Source organism: Nipponia nippon, unplaced genomic scaffold (assembly GCF_047370975.1).
Source record: "Nipponia nippon isolate SJK-2023a ecotype South Korea unplaced genomic scaffold, ASM4737097v1 scaffold_9, whole genome shotgun sequence".
NCBI classification, from domain to species: Eukaryota; Metazoa; Chordata; class Aves; order Pelecaniformes; family Threskiornithidae; genus Nipponia; species Nipponia nippon.
In genome coordinates this window covers 34735686-34751634 of record NW_028262413.1, presented here as the reverse complement: position 1 = coordinate 34751634, position 15949 = coordinate 34735686, and the positions used below count along the sequence as shown (strand labels likewise).

The 15949-nt window shown below is 37.4% G+C and overlaps 1 protein-coding gene across 7 annotated transcripts in view; it reads left to right on the top strand.

Moving 5' to 3' along the window:
* The window catches only part of UNC13C (unc-13 homolog C), a 262536-nt gene that overhangs the window by 213887 nt on the left and 32700 nt on the right, over positions 1-15949 (top strand). For 4 of the 7 annotated variants that reach the window (XR_015701258.1, XM_087743345.1, XM_087743346.1 and 1 more), the window contains 5 exons: positions 82-225; positions 1223-1300; positions 5804-5881; positions 6289-6318; positions 14654-14742. Coding sequence is in view for 5 of the 7 variants with exons in the window: in XM_087743345.1 (XP_087599471.1) it covers positions 82-225; positions 1223-1300; positions 5804-5881; positions 6289-6318; positions 14654-14742 (419 nt within the window). In the remaining 2 variants the exon portion in view is untranslated. Of the gene's footprint in view, positions 1-81; positions 226-1222; positions 1301-5803; positions 5882-6288; positions 6329-14653; positions 14743-15949 lie in introns of all 7 variants that reach the window. The other 3 variants (XM_087743347.1, XM_087743344.1, XR_015701259.1) reach the window with 2 other exon arrangements.

Genomic DNA, 15949 nt, shown 5'->3' with positions numbered 1-15949 from the left:
AGAATTTCAAGTGTAAGAAAATCAGTTAATACAGTTTTGGTCTGTGAACAAGTACTAACTCATTTGAATGTTTCTCTCTAGTTTCAGCAAACATCAGATCATGCCCTCTTCTCCTGCTCTGTAGTTGATGTCTTCACACAGCTCAATCAAAGCTTTGAGATTATTAGAAAACTGGAGTGTCCTAATCCAGAAGCACTATCTCATTTAATGAGAAGATTTGCAAAGGTAAATTAAAATCAATGCATCTCAACTAAGCTTCAGAGAGTGACATTGTGTTGCCATGTACTTAAAAGCTAATTCCAATGTTGTTTAGAATCAATCTCTTCTATCTCTGACTGGGATCCTTAGAAAGACATGCTGTCTGTGACTTAAGACTGTTTTTCATCTACTTTGTCAAAATGGTTTACCGGTTTGAGAAGTTCTAGCCTCTCTGAGATTTCATATTTATATATGCTATACAATCCATTATTATTCTTGCTAAGCGCTGATTACAATTCTGTTAATGAAGCAATTCAGTGAAATGCAATTCTCTAATTAGTCAGTGCAAGGAAAGGAAAAATTCAAGGTATGGCAATAAAGTATTGCCGGCTGAAGCCCTGAGGTGGTAGTTCTTATCTGCTGTTTGATAAACAACTGTGTTAGGCCAGCTTTCTATTTGGATTGTAACATTTCCTCACAAGCTTTAGATTTCCATTATAGTCCTGATGGCTTAAAAAAAGTTTGCATTTACATTTATTCCTGTTCTTCAGTTGCAACAGTTTTCCATTTGCAAGCAAAGTTCCTATTTACATGAGTATTGTAAGGTAAGCTCATATTGCCAGGCTTTGAACAGTGCTCCCTTGGTCTTATTTTTTCATTATGTTTTTAATCTGTGCATTGTCACCCTAGAGGATTGTTTGAGCTTGCTACTGTTCCCTTAATTATGTAGCACATTGCAAGGAGTAGAGCTCTCAATGCTTCTCAAAAACAGTATGACTAAAATTAAAGTATCTCTGCTATTGAAGATTACATTCTATTAAGAACAACCCACTATCTGTGGTGCAGGGATTTGAAAATGTGCTAACAGGATTGTTTATGTTATATCTAAAAAAATACTATATACTAAATGCGTAAGCACCTGTATAATCTATAATTTATGTAAACGTCCTTTTTGTCTTTTTTTTATTGTTTTTGGTTTTACATGATGAAATTTACCGTTTAAAAGATTCTTCTCCTCTCCTAGACTATCAACAAAGTGCTTCTTCAGTATGCTGTAATTATTTCAAATTACTTCAGCTCATATTGTGATAAAGAAAATGTGGTGAGTAAAAAGCTGTGTTTTGTTTCTCCCTCAGAAATTACCTTTAAATGACTTACTGTACTTTTTGAAAATGTAATCCCTTTTGTGTATGAGAAAAAGCATGAACAGAGGAAGGGATTTTTGTTTTGCTTTACTTTTTAATAAGGTCAGCGTGTTTTCATAGCTGCTTACATTGCTCTGTAAAAGCTGGAATAGGTGGAATTAGTTAAGAATCCTAGTTAATAATTTCAGTATTAAAGTAGAAAAAAAAATTAAAAGATGGACAGAAACACTCCCTGGATACCAGCTTTATGCAATGGTGAATATGGAGAATATATCTTCATCTTTTTTTCCAAACAGGAGAAAATATTTTTGAGTTTTCATTTTGCATTGGCTTGCTTCTCTTTGTCAGTTTATTCATGAGAGAGTTTATAAGATCATCATTCCCTGTGCAAGGAGCATGTGCAGGCTTTTCTGCTACTACCACTCACACTCTGTGCCTTTTCCATGCAGCAGTGAGAAGTAAATCATGTGCTATTTTGTTGCCTCACTGCTTACAAGGCACTCCCTAATGAAGGACCAGATTGCCACGGACTCGGAAACAAATGAAATATGGGCACAAAAGATGTGGTTAAGCAAATCAAGACATTATCAATAGCTTAACATGACCAAGGAAAATTGTTCTTGTAAACTGACTTTTAAGTATCATTGATATTCAATCAAAGCTAGTACTCCCGAGGCAGGCATTTAGCACTATGTCTGCTACATTTAGTAGTATGTTGTACAGATGTATCAATCTACAATTAGATACATAACTGCAGCACCATCCTCATACTAACCTTTAAAAGTACAGCCCTTATATAGCTCATACACAGATCTCAGCTATCTTTGTCACATCCCTGTGCATGGCTTGGGGACGCGCTCATTCTTGCCAGTGCTTTCTGTAGTGTGAGACAGTGTCATAATCTAGAGGACACCAAAATATACACAATAATAGAATTCAGAAAGACATCTATTGCAGCTAAATATCAATTATTGATGGTTCTTCTTATGAGCAACATTACAAAAGACTAAACATTAATTTTTCAGGCCACAGATATATTTGCTAGGAGAGACTAATACCATTCTGTTGCTTTTACACAATTTTCTCTAAAATAGAATTAATAAATAAAAATACCAAACTCAAAACTTTATTATTAAGTAGAAGTTTTATATACAAGTTTTTACAAAGGAGTGACTTTTATTTATGTAGATGTGTCATGTCTCAGATTTAACTTCCCACTTCAGATATTTTCAACCTTGAAGCCCTTTGCAGTAAACACATTGAAAAGGCTCACTTTAGTAGATATCCACACATCTTTCTTCTGGCAGTACTAAATCTTTTCAGCATCTGAAAAGACTAAAAGCATCAGGCCAAGTTTGGCAATCATTGTGTAAGGAGAATCAGCATTATAGCTATAGAAACACTAGGAAACATGCCAGTTATAGAATAGAATAGACTAGACTAGACTAGACTTGCCTAGACTAGACTAGACTTTTTCAGTTGGACGGCACCTACAACAATCATCTAGTCCTACTGCCTGACCACTTCAGGGCTGACCGAAAGTTAAAGCACGTAACGAAGGACATTGTCCAAATGCCTGTTAAACACTGACAGGCTTGGGGCATTGACCGCCTCTCTAGCAAGCCTGCTCAGCTGTTTGACCACCCTCTCAGTAAAGAAATGTTTCCTAATGTCAAGCCTGAACCTCCCCTGATGCAGCTTTGAACCATTCCCACGTGTCCTGTCACTGGCTACCAGTTGATGTATGATAGATGAGTGCACCATATTGCCAGGTTTTTCCCCCATAATCTATCAGGATGTAAATCTTTATGCATTTTAACTTTATAGGCACATCTACATATTCTTTACCTCGCCACTCTCCAGGGCAAATACAGAGCTGAAAAGAACACAACACACTCTCTCCCCAGTATGGAGGAGGGAATGCATTACACATCTTCTGCTTTAAGGTTAATCAGTCCAAACCAAGCTTCATCTAAAATAATCTGTCTCTGTATTTGACCCAATATTTGACCCAAAATTTTATGTTAAAAAAAAAAATTCTGTAGCTATGCTTTTCCATTTCTTTCAATTTGATGTTAATATTAAATAAAGCTTACTGCTTTCTAGAAGAAATGAGTTTTAATACATAGTGTCAAGTCATCAAGTCAAACTGTTTGTGTAGTCTTTTGGCCTGTCCAATGGGATTTTTTTAATTGGTGGAGTGATTGATTTCTGAAGTCACCCTGGTATGCCAATCTTTACTAAGCTTTCAATGGAATTAATTTCATTATGATATAAAGTATTATATCAAATGCCTTTGGGAGACATAACTTATTTTTAACTAGCTACCTTTTTGAAATATATACTTTTAGCTTAATAAAAGACCATTTGATCTGATGATCTCAATTACATAAAAAGGTCATCTCCTGCATTAGGGTTGATAGAAGAGATTAAAACAAATACTTTTTATGATTAGAGTTAGATTTTGGAATTCTTTTTCAAGTCAATACTTCTACTGTTTTTATTAAACACCACAAAATGTGCACATAAACTGTGCTTTTCATAGAGACATGTATCTAATGTAAAAACATCCTCTTATCTTTCACCTCCTGTCAGAGTTTACAAACATGGGTTTATGTATTGTACTTGCCACTCACTTTTATCTGTTGTTGCATCTGGCTGTCTGATTCCTGCAAATTGCTGCAAAGAGTATTCTGAAGGAAAGGTGATAATGAAACAATAAGATGAGAATGTTTTTAAGCTCTGGTTCTGTTATTTACTGACAGCAATAGAATTTTTTCCATTGAGCCAAGGTAGGCTTAGGCTCTGCTAGCCTCAAAGGAAACTTTGAAAACTGCCTCAATATGAAGTATTTATCTCATAGCTTCAGTATATTGCCAAGGGCAGTTGCACTTGTTTTGAACAAAAGAACCAAGACGTTATATTCAGCTACTTATTCCCCCATCAGAAATCATAATCATTGATTTGTGATATTGCAGATAATTTCCAGAATAATTAACATGTCAGAAGAGAGGAGATAGCACAGGAGAGGAGGACACAGTCTCAGTGGTCGTAAATTAATAGAAGGTAGATAAACAAATAGAAGAAGTGGGGTTTGTGGATTTTTCAAGAGCCAGGAAGAGAGGTGATACTTCAACCATTATAAAAAGCCAGCTGTCTTTTGTAGGGGGTAATAGCATGCTTTGCTGGGAAGCAGTAATGTAAGTATTAAGAACTTAGATTAAATTTCTTTTTTCTCCTTCAGTTGAGAAGGACTCTGACACCAAATTCCTTCGAGAGTAATGTAGAACTAATTAAAGCTAAATTACCTTATTGATCTTTTGAACACCAAAATCTAATCCCACCATGTTTCAGCACTACGTTGGAACATGCTGTTAACTAGAAAGGTACAAATGAGTATCAATCACTGTAATCATTCCATCACCTTCTTGTTGTCTGAAAAAAGAATATGTGTTATATTGAAATGCGTTACTTCAGTGTCTAAATTAATCCAATCATGCACTAGAACACACTAGAACACACTGACCTTGGCCAACCAGAACTCTGGTAGCAAGTATTGTCTTATTGCTTCATTGCTTATTGCACCATACCGAACTAGCATATAATGTCATCTGAGTACACAAAATTCTAATAATACATCCTTTCTTCCATAATTTTGTAATAAGCTGCTTAATTTTATCCGTGTTTTACTTTTAACCTTATATTTATTCAGCAACTGCTGTCTTTTACACTGTGGCTTTGTGTTCTGCCTTAAAGAAATGAGCTTCAACAGCAAAATTTTTAGACTAAAATAATATGTTTACAAAATTGTATCGCCTAATTCACTCACCAACTTTTCAAGCAATGCAAAATGTACATTCCTGAAATATTATTATGTTATTAACAGAACTGCCTGTTGATTTATTTAAATACCTAAGCATCAGCCATTACCTGGGTTACAGTGCTCTCACAGTTCTCTGCAAACACTGGGTCTAGAAAGCAACCCGGTATTCCCTTTCCCCCATTCTATTTTCACTCCCAAAGTACTTTGATCATTATTGTGTCTACTCTCAAAGAGACGATAATGTACTACTTGCATTAATCCACCAGATGTAATTGTGTTAAGTATGACTAGCAACTACATGGGATATAAGGTTCAGGATGTGAAATACTGGGATCTGAAACCTGCCCAGCTGGTTGGGAGAAGGTATTCAGTTTTCTGTGGTGCAACACTGTCTTAAGGGTGTAATGAGCGGTCACTGGCTGAGTGGGCTTGCTGACTGGGCAAAGAGGAGTGTGAATTAAAGAATGAAGGGGAGGCAGCAGTGGTCTGGAACCTGAGATCCCTCTCTAAAAAACACAATTGCATGAATGTAGGGCTGCTGAAGAACTGGTCTTCAGCCCAGAGGCTGTGAATACACATGTTCATACATAAAAGGAATATAACCTGCATATTCTCACATTTGGTGCTCTCTTTGTAGCCCTGTATCTTGATGAACAACATTCAACAATTAAGAGTCCAGCTGGAGAAAATGTTTGAGTCCATGGGAGGAAAGGAGGTGAGTCATATTTGTTTCCTGGATCATTCAAAGTTCTTTAGAGACCATTAGCATCATGTGTTCAACCTAGTCACAGCCTTCACTTCTGCTTGCAAAGAAAACCAAAATATTTAAAAAAAAAAAAAGTCTACAAGAACTATTTAATGTCCTGACAATACTAGAAAGACCTAACACTATTTCACAGAAACATGCTAATGATCTGTAAAGTTCAACCAGCTCTGGGTGTTTTGTGTTGTAATCTGTAGTGCCAGCTTTATTTTAATGTTTGTATTGGACTATACTTTGCTTTTTTATGTATTGGTACGTTTTGCCTGTATCTGAAAATTTTGTAGAATATGTGCTTTGTGCTTTGTCTGTAATGTGTCATGTCTTTGTCTAATGCCTTTGACTTGCAATCCACTGAGCAGAAGAAAGAAGGAGAGAGATTCTCTTATGAGGTTTGTGATAGTAAGCATCTTTTATTATTCCTGACCATATTTTCTAAGGCTAAGAACAGTCACCTTTCCTACTAATTTCCATTGATGCATTTGTGTAATTCCCTATGACGTAAAATCAAAAAGAGCTATGCTTGGGCATTCAGTTGACACGCTAAATTGAAAAGTTTTACTAGGCAGATAGTGTAAAGTCTTTCAGAATTTCTAAAAAATCTATAAAACATTTTTAAGTGCACTTTTCAGTATCTGAGGGCCTGCTTGTATTGATGATTTGGCACCCTTTTACCAAGAGCTGCTACTCAACAATTCAGAACGTGCTTAGCTTTTTCTTTTATATTTCAGAAGACTTAAAAGTACCTGAAGTCCTGTCAACAGTAAAAGGACATTAACATGTTCTTCGATACTTTGCTGCTTGTAGTCTTTGACTGTTTGAAAGCTAATGAAGAAATTAACATCTTTTCAAGCTATAGAATCCTCTCTTCTTGTTAAAAAGCAATGTTTAGATCATGAATATACTATCCTTATTATCAGTAGCTGGCTTTAAAAAATCAACTTTTTCTTGTTCTTTGATAGTTTCACAAAACTTTGATCTAATGTGACCACAGTATAGAGAGAATTGGAAAATACATTATTTCATAATTCCACATCCACAGTGGGACGCTGCAGAGGTAAGATAGTCCCCTGTGTCATGCAACGAATAACATTTTCCAAATGAACATACAGATTAACTCCATGGTGAGGAGGTTTTGGTGAGCTAGTAGTAGCTTCTTGAAGCTGCCATGGCAGAAGTACTTCCTGCTCCAGAGAACATGAAAGAAACTTCTGCAGCCTTGTTGTCACTGAAAATTTCATATCAGACTTTAAAAATATATATTTATCATCCAGACATGGCTGTGTTTTTGTTGTTACTATTAATCCCCTTTCACTCTCCAAATATTACAAGTAATCTTGTCTTCCATGCTCTTATGTTCTGTGCAAAGTACTTTTGTATTAAGGTCTCGGATCCAATCCTACATATTGAATGTCACAAATCATAAAAACAGCTAAGTGTCCATAAATCCTGATGAAGACAAGGGCAGAGGAAAGCTGAGTAGTACTTTACATCTATATCTATCAAATTATTTTCAAATCAGAATATTCTCTTGAAACTCCAAAGTGTTCCCTTTTCCTCAAGAAAATATTAGTTTTCCTTTTGCTCCCAATAGCTTCTATAATAAAAAATAGTAAAAAAATAACTAAGGTTGGGTTTTCATAACAGTTTTCTTTCAAAATCTTTCATCACTTCTCATCCTTTTTGCTTTCCCTTTTGATGTTAATGAGGATGAATTATTAAGTATCAAAGCAACGTTTCCTACAAATGTGGTGCAACATGCAACCCTTGGAGAGAATTCGAAGATATTTTTCTGAAATCCCTTTGTTAGGTACCTTAAATGCATCTCTGATTCATGGTCTAAGAAAAAAGATCTAAAAAATACATTAGAAGTTTTGTTTGTTTCTCATTAGAGGAATTTCTTGAAGAAAAGTACATTCATGTTCAATTTCATAGAATCATAGAATCATCAAGGTTGGAAAAGACCCTTAAGATCATCGAGTCCAACCGTTAACCTATCACTGCCAAGTCCATCTATACCATGTCTTCGAGCACCGTATCTATCCGTTCTTTAAATACCTCCAGGGATGGAGACTCAACCACTTCCCTGGGCAGCCTGTTCCAATGCTTGACCACCCTCTCGGTGAAGAAGTTTTTTCTAATATCCAACCTAAACCTCCCCTGGCGCAGCTTGAGGCCGTTTCCTCTCGTTCTATCACTCGTTACTAGGGAGAAGAGACTGACCCCTGCCTCGCTACAACCTCCTTTCAGGTAGCTGTAGAGAGCAATAAGGTCTCCCCTCAGCCTCCTCTTCTCCAGGCTAAACAATCCCAGCTCCCCGAGCTGCTCTTCATAAGACTTGTGCTCTAGACCCTTCACCAACTTCGTTGCCCTCCTCTGGACATGCTCCAGCACCTCAATGTCCTTCTTGAAGTGAGGGGCCCAAAACTGAACACAGTATTCGAGGTGCAGCCTCACCAGTGCTGAGTACAGGGGCACTATCACCTCCCTGGTCCTGCTGGCCACACTATTCTTGATACAGGCCAGGATGCCATTGGCCTTCTTGGCCACCTAAGCACACTGCTGGCTCATGTTCAGGCAGCTGTTCCCCAACACCCCCAGGTCCTTTTCCGCCAGACAGCTCTCCAGCCACTCCTCCCCGAGCCTGTAGCATTGCATGGGGTTGTTGTGACCCAAGTGCAGGATTCGGCACTTAGCCTTGTTGAATCTCATGCAGTTGGCCCCAGCCCATCGATCCAGCCTGTCCAGGTCCGTCTGTAGGGCCTTCCTACCCTCCAGCAGATCGACACTTCCACCCAACTTGATGTCATCTGCAAACTTACTGAGGGTGCACTCGATCCCTTCATCCAGATCATCAATGAAGATATTGAACAGGACCGGCCCCAATACTGAGCCCTGGGGAACACCACTCGTGACCCATATCAAAGTGCCCCTAAAATGTTTGTCTTCAAACTGGAATACTTATTCCCCTAGCTATTCTAGGAGCATAAACTCTAATGGCCAGTTTGCCTTATTGAACTGGTACTTACAAGAAACAAAGCCAGCAATAAAATCTGTAAGCAGTTTCCTTGCAGGGAGAAAATAGCTTAATATTTTGCTTGCGGAGGGCATAAAAAGTCAGATGGTTTTCAGTGGAATAATGAGACCTATTTCAGTTGAAGCAAAATGGATTCTAAGAAAAATTAAATGCTGTTAATCTCCTCGGTGTCACATTGTGAGCAGTATGTCTTTCAAACTATGCAGTCAAAATACCACAATCAAGCAGCAGTCCCTATTTTCAGAGTAGGCCTATTACATATTGCAGGACAGGGAGCTCTATAAATAGAGAAAAAACTGGGCTCTCAGCTCTCCTGCCGCTAAAATAAGATAGTCTGAACAATATGAGTTTCTTTATTAACTCTCCTCTTCTGCTGTAGCCAAGCAGGACAGGTTCTTAAAAAATTGTATAAATGAGACAAGGTAAGACCAGCAAAGTGAGATCCGACCCACTGTCTTTTTTTAAAAAATCAAGTCCAAAATCATGGGAACAGATTATCGTCATGTAGAATTTTGGCTTAGCCCCTGTTTGTTTCATCCAAAAGGAGTGCATACATTTGCACTAAATCATTTTTTCATGTCTGACAAGTTGGAAGTGGATAAAAGGGAAAGAAAAGAAGTTAGTGCTTGTGTTGCTTTTCACCAGATGGCAAAACATGGCAGAAATGAGTCACAGCAATTAGGATCAAAAAAAAGGTGGCAAGCAAAAGTAGGTTGTGTATGTACAACAGTATTATATTGACTGTAGGTAAATCATATCCAGTAAGTTCAGTTTCAACTTTACATGTGATGCTTAGGAATTCCTATAGGAATCTATGTGTGGTCCTAAAGACTTTGATGGGATGATAGAGGCCCAGACTTAAGCAGAATAGTTCTGGAGTGTCCATCTTTAAATCTATTAAATCAGAGGCCTAAGTAAGCTCTAAATAAGAGCAGTGGCAGCCGAACATCTCAAAATTGGATTCACTGTACCTAGACCATTGGGTGTGGGGGTAGAGGAAGGATGATGTCTGTCAGAGACAAAAAGAACCACTAAAGTGATGGATCTGATAAATGCCTGATATTCCCTAGATGTACATACAGTATGTAAAACTGTTTTCTGAGTGGAAGTAACCAGGTGGTCCCATTAGGAAACTATAAGCAATTAGACCTGTGAAACTGCAGATAAATGGAATTCCTATTAAAGAGGTTCCCTTTAACTCATGTGAAAGTAATTTGCATCTCTGTAGTTTCCTGTAGAAACACTACCAAATTTGCAGTTAATAAGTGTACTAGCACACATTAAATTACAGCATGGAATAGCTCAATCTAACTCATCATGTTGAAAGCAGCCACATTCATCAGATCTTTAATTCTTTCCCAGGCTTGTATGTATAAAAAATTTCACAGTTTTAGACAGGCAGCATTTGGAAACAATGATGTTCAAATATTTCTTGTATCTTATTTTTTCAGCTGTTCAGCAAAAGTATTCTCTGCTTTTGTTTAGCATTCAGAAAAGTCAAACTTCTAACTATCTATTTAATAATCCATAATTAACAGATCTCATGAAGTGTGGCAACAAATTTATGAGTGTGTTCTGTTGTGGGTAAAAATTAACTCTATTATTTAAGAAGATGATAAAATAACAGAAATATTTATGATCCTAAGAAAGCCAAGCAAATTAAGAATCGGTAGAAAAGTATGATTTACATGTTAACAGGTTAACTACCAAAATAAGTTTGCTCTTTAAAAAAGTCCAGATTTTAACACCTGAGCAACCTACCAATATATTTTGAGACTAGCCCACACATGCTGTGAACTGTAAGTGGAACCCAAGAAGCTAAGGGATAAATGGTCTTATCTCTCTTTCAATTCTTAAAGTAGATATGGCACATTAATGTCACTCATCTTTTTTTCCCCCAACAATAATCTGATCAGTTAGGGCTTTTTTTCTTTTATTTTACTGAAAAATTGTTCAGGTGTTTTTGTTTTTTTTTTTTTCCTTCTCCATCAAACTCTATGGAGCAGATGAGACTCGAGGTGAAAAAGAAAAGTCCCCAATACTGTAGATACTTCATTTTCATATCTGTATATCCCTATATGACATCTTCTCAGATGCTGATCAGCATTGCCTTTTGCCTCACTTTCATCCTTTCCTTCTGTTTGATTGCAAAGCAGGGTAACATTAGGGCTAGGTTAGCCCTATAATTCGTCATTTAACCACGTCTGGGTGGCTAAGAATTCTGCAGCTGAGCATGTTTGGTTTTTTTACTTAAACTGCTACTAGTAGCAACTAGTATGAAGAATTACATATTGCATTTAAGTGAGTTCTTATACACTTCCCTTCCCATAATAGCTCTGTACTACCCAGAAACAGATTGGCTCATGAAACAGAGATGGTTGTTTTTATTGTTACTCCCTTGCTAGCAAGTAATCTTAGCCAAGTCAAGAATGCTGAGGACTTCTTCTCTTGGTCACTGGAAAGCCTTAGATAAATGAATTAATCTCTTCATCACTGATTTGCCTCACTGGGAGACTTATCTCCTTTACGTAGTGGTTTTGAGAGCTATGTGTTACTGTCTCAAGTAGTGAGTGTTGTGACGTCAACCTGCGTAAGTCTTACAGCTTGTCAACTGCATTAAGCCAAACCATTTGCACAGTGCTATAGTGCATTTCCCACACAATACTTTCCTGAGAATAAGCAAACCTGGAGTTGACCAAACCATCGCTGAAATAATGGATCCTTCTAAAGCACAAATAAAATTCCTTTTTGAGCTTGTTGTTGCAAAACTGTCATGTTTTTGGACAGTGTAGTCACGTTGTGAACTACAGCCTTTTAGAATTTTTAAGAGGGAGACAGTAACTCTTCCTACTTCCACTGAATTTTTTTTTCCCCAAATATTTTGTTTTTTAAGTAAGGCATCATAGCTGAACATATTTTTCATATTAAAGATCAGTGAAGTCATTTATACATAACAGACAAGATATACAGAAGATAATTCACAATAGTGTGTGTGATGTGTGGAGGTACCAAATGACTTACCTTATCTCCACTGCACAAGACCATCCTAAAACCACCTTTACCAGTCCCCCCAGAATTTCATAGCATAGAACCGTCACAATAGTTCTCATCTTAGCTGTACCATATCAGGAAAAAAAAGCGGGTCATGGTTGTGGTACATTTGGATGATGCCAGTCAAGGGCTGATGCCTGAGGACCCTCTGATTTGCCCTGGGAACTCACTAGTACATAGAAGGCACATGGTAAAATAAATGAAAAGTGCACATTTTTGTCCTGGTGAGACACTCAAATTGCCATATTTTCCAGTAGTTAAACAAAAATAACAATAGCATTTGAAAATCTTGCTAACATATTCTTAGTCATCATGTCACCAGGTGTCTAGCACCTGGATGGTCAGCCCGCATACCTCTTTATATTCCACTCCTCCCTATGACACTGCACTGATAAGCATGAGCATGTGTATACACAAGGCTGGATGTCCTGGCAGATGCCTCCAGCTGTGCACACACAAACTTGTTCATGCAATTTGTGAGCACAAAGCCCTCTAAAATGTCTAGCACTTGCATGCACCTTTCTATAATGTGTGTTATGTCCACAATCTGATATTAGTATTTAATTTAATTTTGGCCAAACTAAGTCCAATTCCAGGTGAATTTAGCAAATATATTGTGTTTTCTGGTTATCACAACAACCTCTGTTAGACAGTAACTACGTTGGCCTTTGTAGTCGCAGTAACAAGGTGATTCTCTAGCTTGTGCATGATCTGGTAAGGAATTTTGAGTCTTCTGCCTGCCTGGTATTTTTGTGCTTTCTCTGATGTGTACCGTGTTCAGTGTGAATGCTTGTGTGTCAGTGTTTATTAAATGTTAATATTCTAGTGGCCTTAAATTTGTGTTCTGTATGTATCCCACCAAAGGAGGCAGTATAACTCCCTAGTGAAATGCATTTCCTGGGAAAATCTTGGCCTTTGTTAGTAAACCCTATCTTTGTTAACTAATATAGACATTTCAATAAAGCCAGCTTTTTTATGCTGCTTTTCATATGAAGGAAAACAATCACTTTAAGTGTATGAGCTGTCAGAGTGTATCTGCCAGGGAAACCACTAAGACGTGGAGTAGCAACAACTTCTCTCAATGCAAAGTAATTAAAAACTAAATCAGTAAGTAGTCACCGTGTTAAAATATGAGCTTCTCAGATTAGAAAAGTGCTACGCATCACTGAATATCTTCTAAGGGATGTATGGCAATTCCCCTTGTCACCTATTTCAGATTTTTGTCAAAAACTGTAATGAAAATCTTGGATTTTCTATGCTTTTAAACCACATAGCTTCTAAGGAGAGAGAGGGTGGTCTCAGATTAGAATACAGGCGATCTTTGAGGGTGTTTCAGAGTTTGTTTTTTCTTTACTTTGCCTTAGAATTCCTGTGTAGTCTCAAGTAAGTTATCCAATGTGCTGTGACACGGCTTCCCCTTGTCTTCAAAGTGTGATTAAAAGAGCAGGCATACTGCACTGTAGTACTCTGAAGCATCACGTGAAGAATAACCACAAAACACTACTCATGCAGTTGAAAGATATGAAAATGCAAATAGAGACAGACCTGATTATGTATTCTAAATGCACAATTTTCTTTGAAATTGTCAGGAGATCTGTATCTGATCTTACTGCAGAACAGAGCCCAGAATCTGAGGATTATCATTGAAAATCATTCCCTAACATTGTGATAGCTGAAAGAGCTGGACCGTAACCTATTAATTCACATTCAGCTGTTGATCCTGATGATCATCAATCATATCCCACAGTGATCTGTAACTATTTTTCCTAAATGCTAAAATCTCAAGGAGACAAAAAGTCATTTTTTTTTATTTGAAAAAGAATGCATAGCAAATAAACAAGCTGCTAATCAATATCAACAGAGTACATTTTGATTAAATACCTATGCATGGATCCCCATCCCTGTAAATGTAAAACTATATTTCTCCCCTGCATTCTCTTTTTTTCCTGTGTTTGGAAAACCTGTATCAGAGGTACAGGAGCTGTTCTACCTCTGCATCAGAATGTGTTGCATTGCGCTTGAATTATGTATGTCTCAATGGCTTTTAGAAACAGAAGTACTGAAATTCAATAGATTCCCTTCCCTCTTACTATATCAGTAGAAGCAGCATGGATAGTCTTCAAGCCATCTTTTCTAGTGCTGGCTGTTCTACTTTTACACTGCATTAATAGAAATATGGAAACATCTTCCACACAAATCACAAAAAAATTACTGATGGTGGTGAAATGTAAAAAAAAAAAAAAAAGATGAAAACATCTGTAGTATTATTAACACAAACACTGCTTTCTTATGCATCCTTCTCTTGGTATGCCTTGTGAATATCATTTGCCTGATAATGGCAATACTATTTTTGTGACTGCCAACACAATTTGCACCGTCACATATAAAGCTGTTGTTTAATGGCACAATTTTGATTTCTAACAATATAATTCTTTGCTCTTACAATCAAATATTTTCCTTTAAATGGTAATTGGATTTTTAGGCCTACTAAAGCAATCCTGTTTTGTAAGAGGTGTTTCCACATTTAGTTTTCCATAGTGCAGTGTATCATTGCATATAATTCCTAATTCATTAATTGTAATGGAAAACCCAAACCCGTAGTGTATATGTAAAATATAACACTACTTATCTCTTTGCAGTTGGATCCCGAAGCTAGTGTTCTTCTAAAAGAACTTCAGGTGAAACTTAGCAATGTATTGGATGAACTCAGCATAACATATGCTACAAGGTAACAAACCTATTTTACTGCAAACCTTAGAGAAATGTTCCTGTTCAAAAATCTACCTCGTTGATTAAGTCTGGGTGGCTGTTTGGATGTCCTGAGGTACAGCTTGCTTCTGCCCTGATGAAGTGGTGTGCGTTTGTGTGTGTGTATGGTTAGTCTCTGAAACATATAGCAGTAACCTCACTGTAAAGAAAATAGTCTGTGGGCATGAATGTGTTACAGGGGTGAGGCTGACGACTTTTGTTCTGCTTTTTGGAAAACAAAAATTGGTGGTTTGTTCTGGCCTTATGCTGTGTTAAACTTTTTCTCTCTGACCGTTTGTTACTTCCTGAGACTGACAGCTTTTTCCAAGCGGCCTGCTTCAGCCAGGGGTGTCTGCCTATGTTTAGCCTGCTTCAAATGGTCACTGTGAATGGCCTTCTTGGGTCATTTGCTTGCCTGCGGCTCTGCAAAAATTGTCTACTGAGCCTTACTCTCAAAATCTTTCATTAATCAGAAGGCACACTGCAGTCTTGAATGAGTATGGTGCTGTGCCAGCAGTTCCTGTGCTATAAGAGGCGGCAAGTTAGTTTTGCTTCAAATTAGAAAGGAATCTAAGAAAGAAGGATTAGTGCTGTAGTGGTATTCATTAAGTGAAGTCTGTAGTTTCTTATTTAATCCATCGATGAACCATCTGGGTGGACAGTGTTCAGTTTTTCTGAGTGTGCTTATTTTGTCATATTTTCTCACTTTATTTTTGCTCCCAGACCCTGGTTCTCTGATCGTTGACAGTGCATGAATATTATTTCTTTCCAGGGCTTCTTTCTGAATGACCCAACGAGGTTTCTGCAAAAGAAAACCCAGGAGTAGCTCAATCTAGGGTATGCTCCAGATAGCTAGAACATTCCTCATGGGTCAGTTTATTGCTGGGGTTTGTGAAGCTAACAATGTTAGAAAGATGGCTAATGTCAAGAAAAGCCAATGCACTATTTTGGCTTTTATTGGAGGGACTGGTCCCAAGGCTTTATATGAGCAGCTTCAATAGCAGCTTCATGTTGATTTTATCTAGGGCTTTGAAGTGTGTAGCTAAGTTCACACCCAAGTGTACTTGGAAAAGTTTCCAATTTTTCCAGTGTTTTCACGTGGAGATTTGTGTTCTTCTTATGATTAGCCATGTAGCTGGAACAGCTTACTGCCTAGTTACACTGTTTCTTTTCTCTCATAGTAAGTT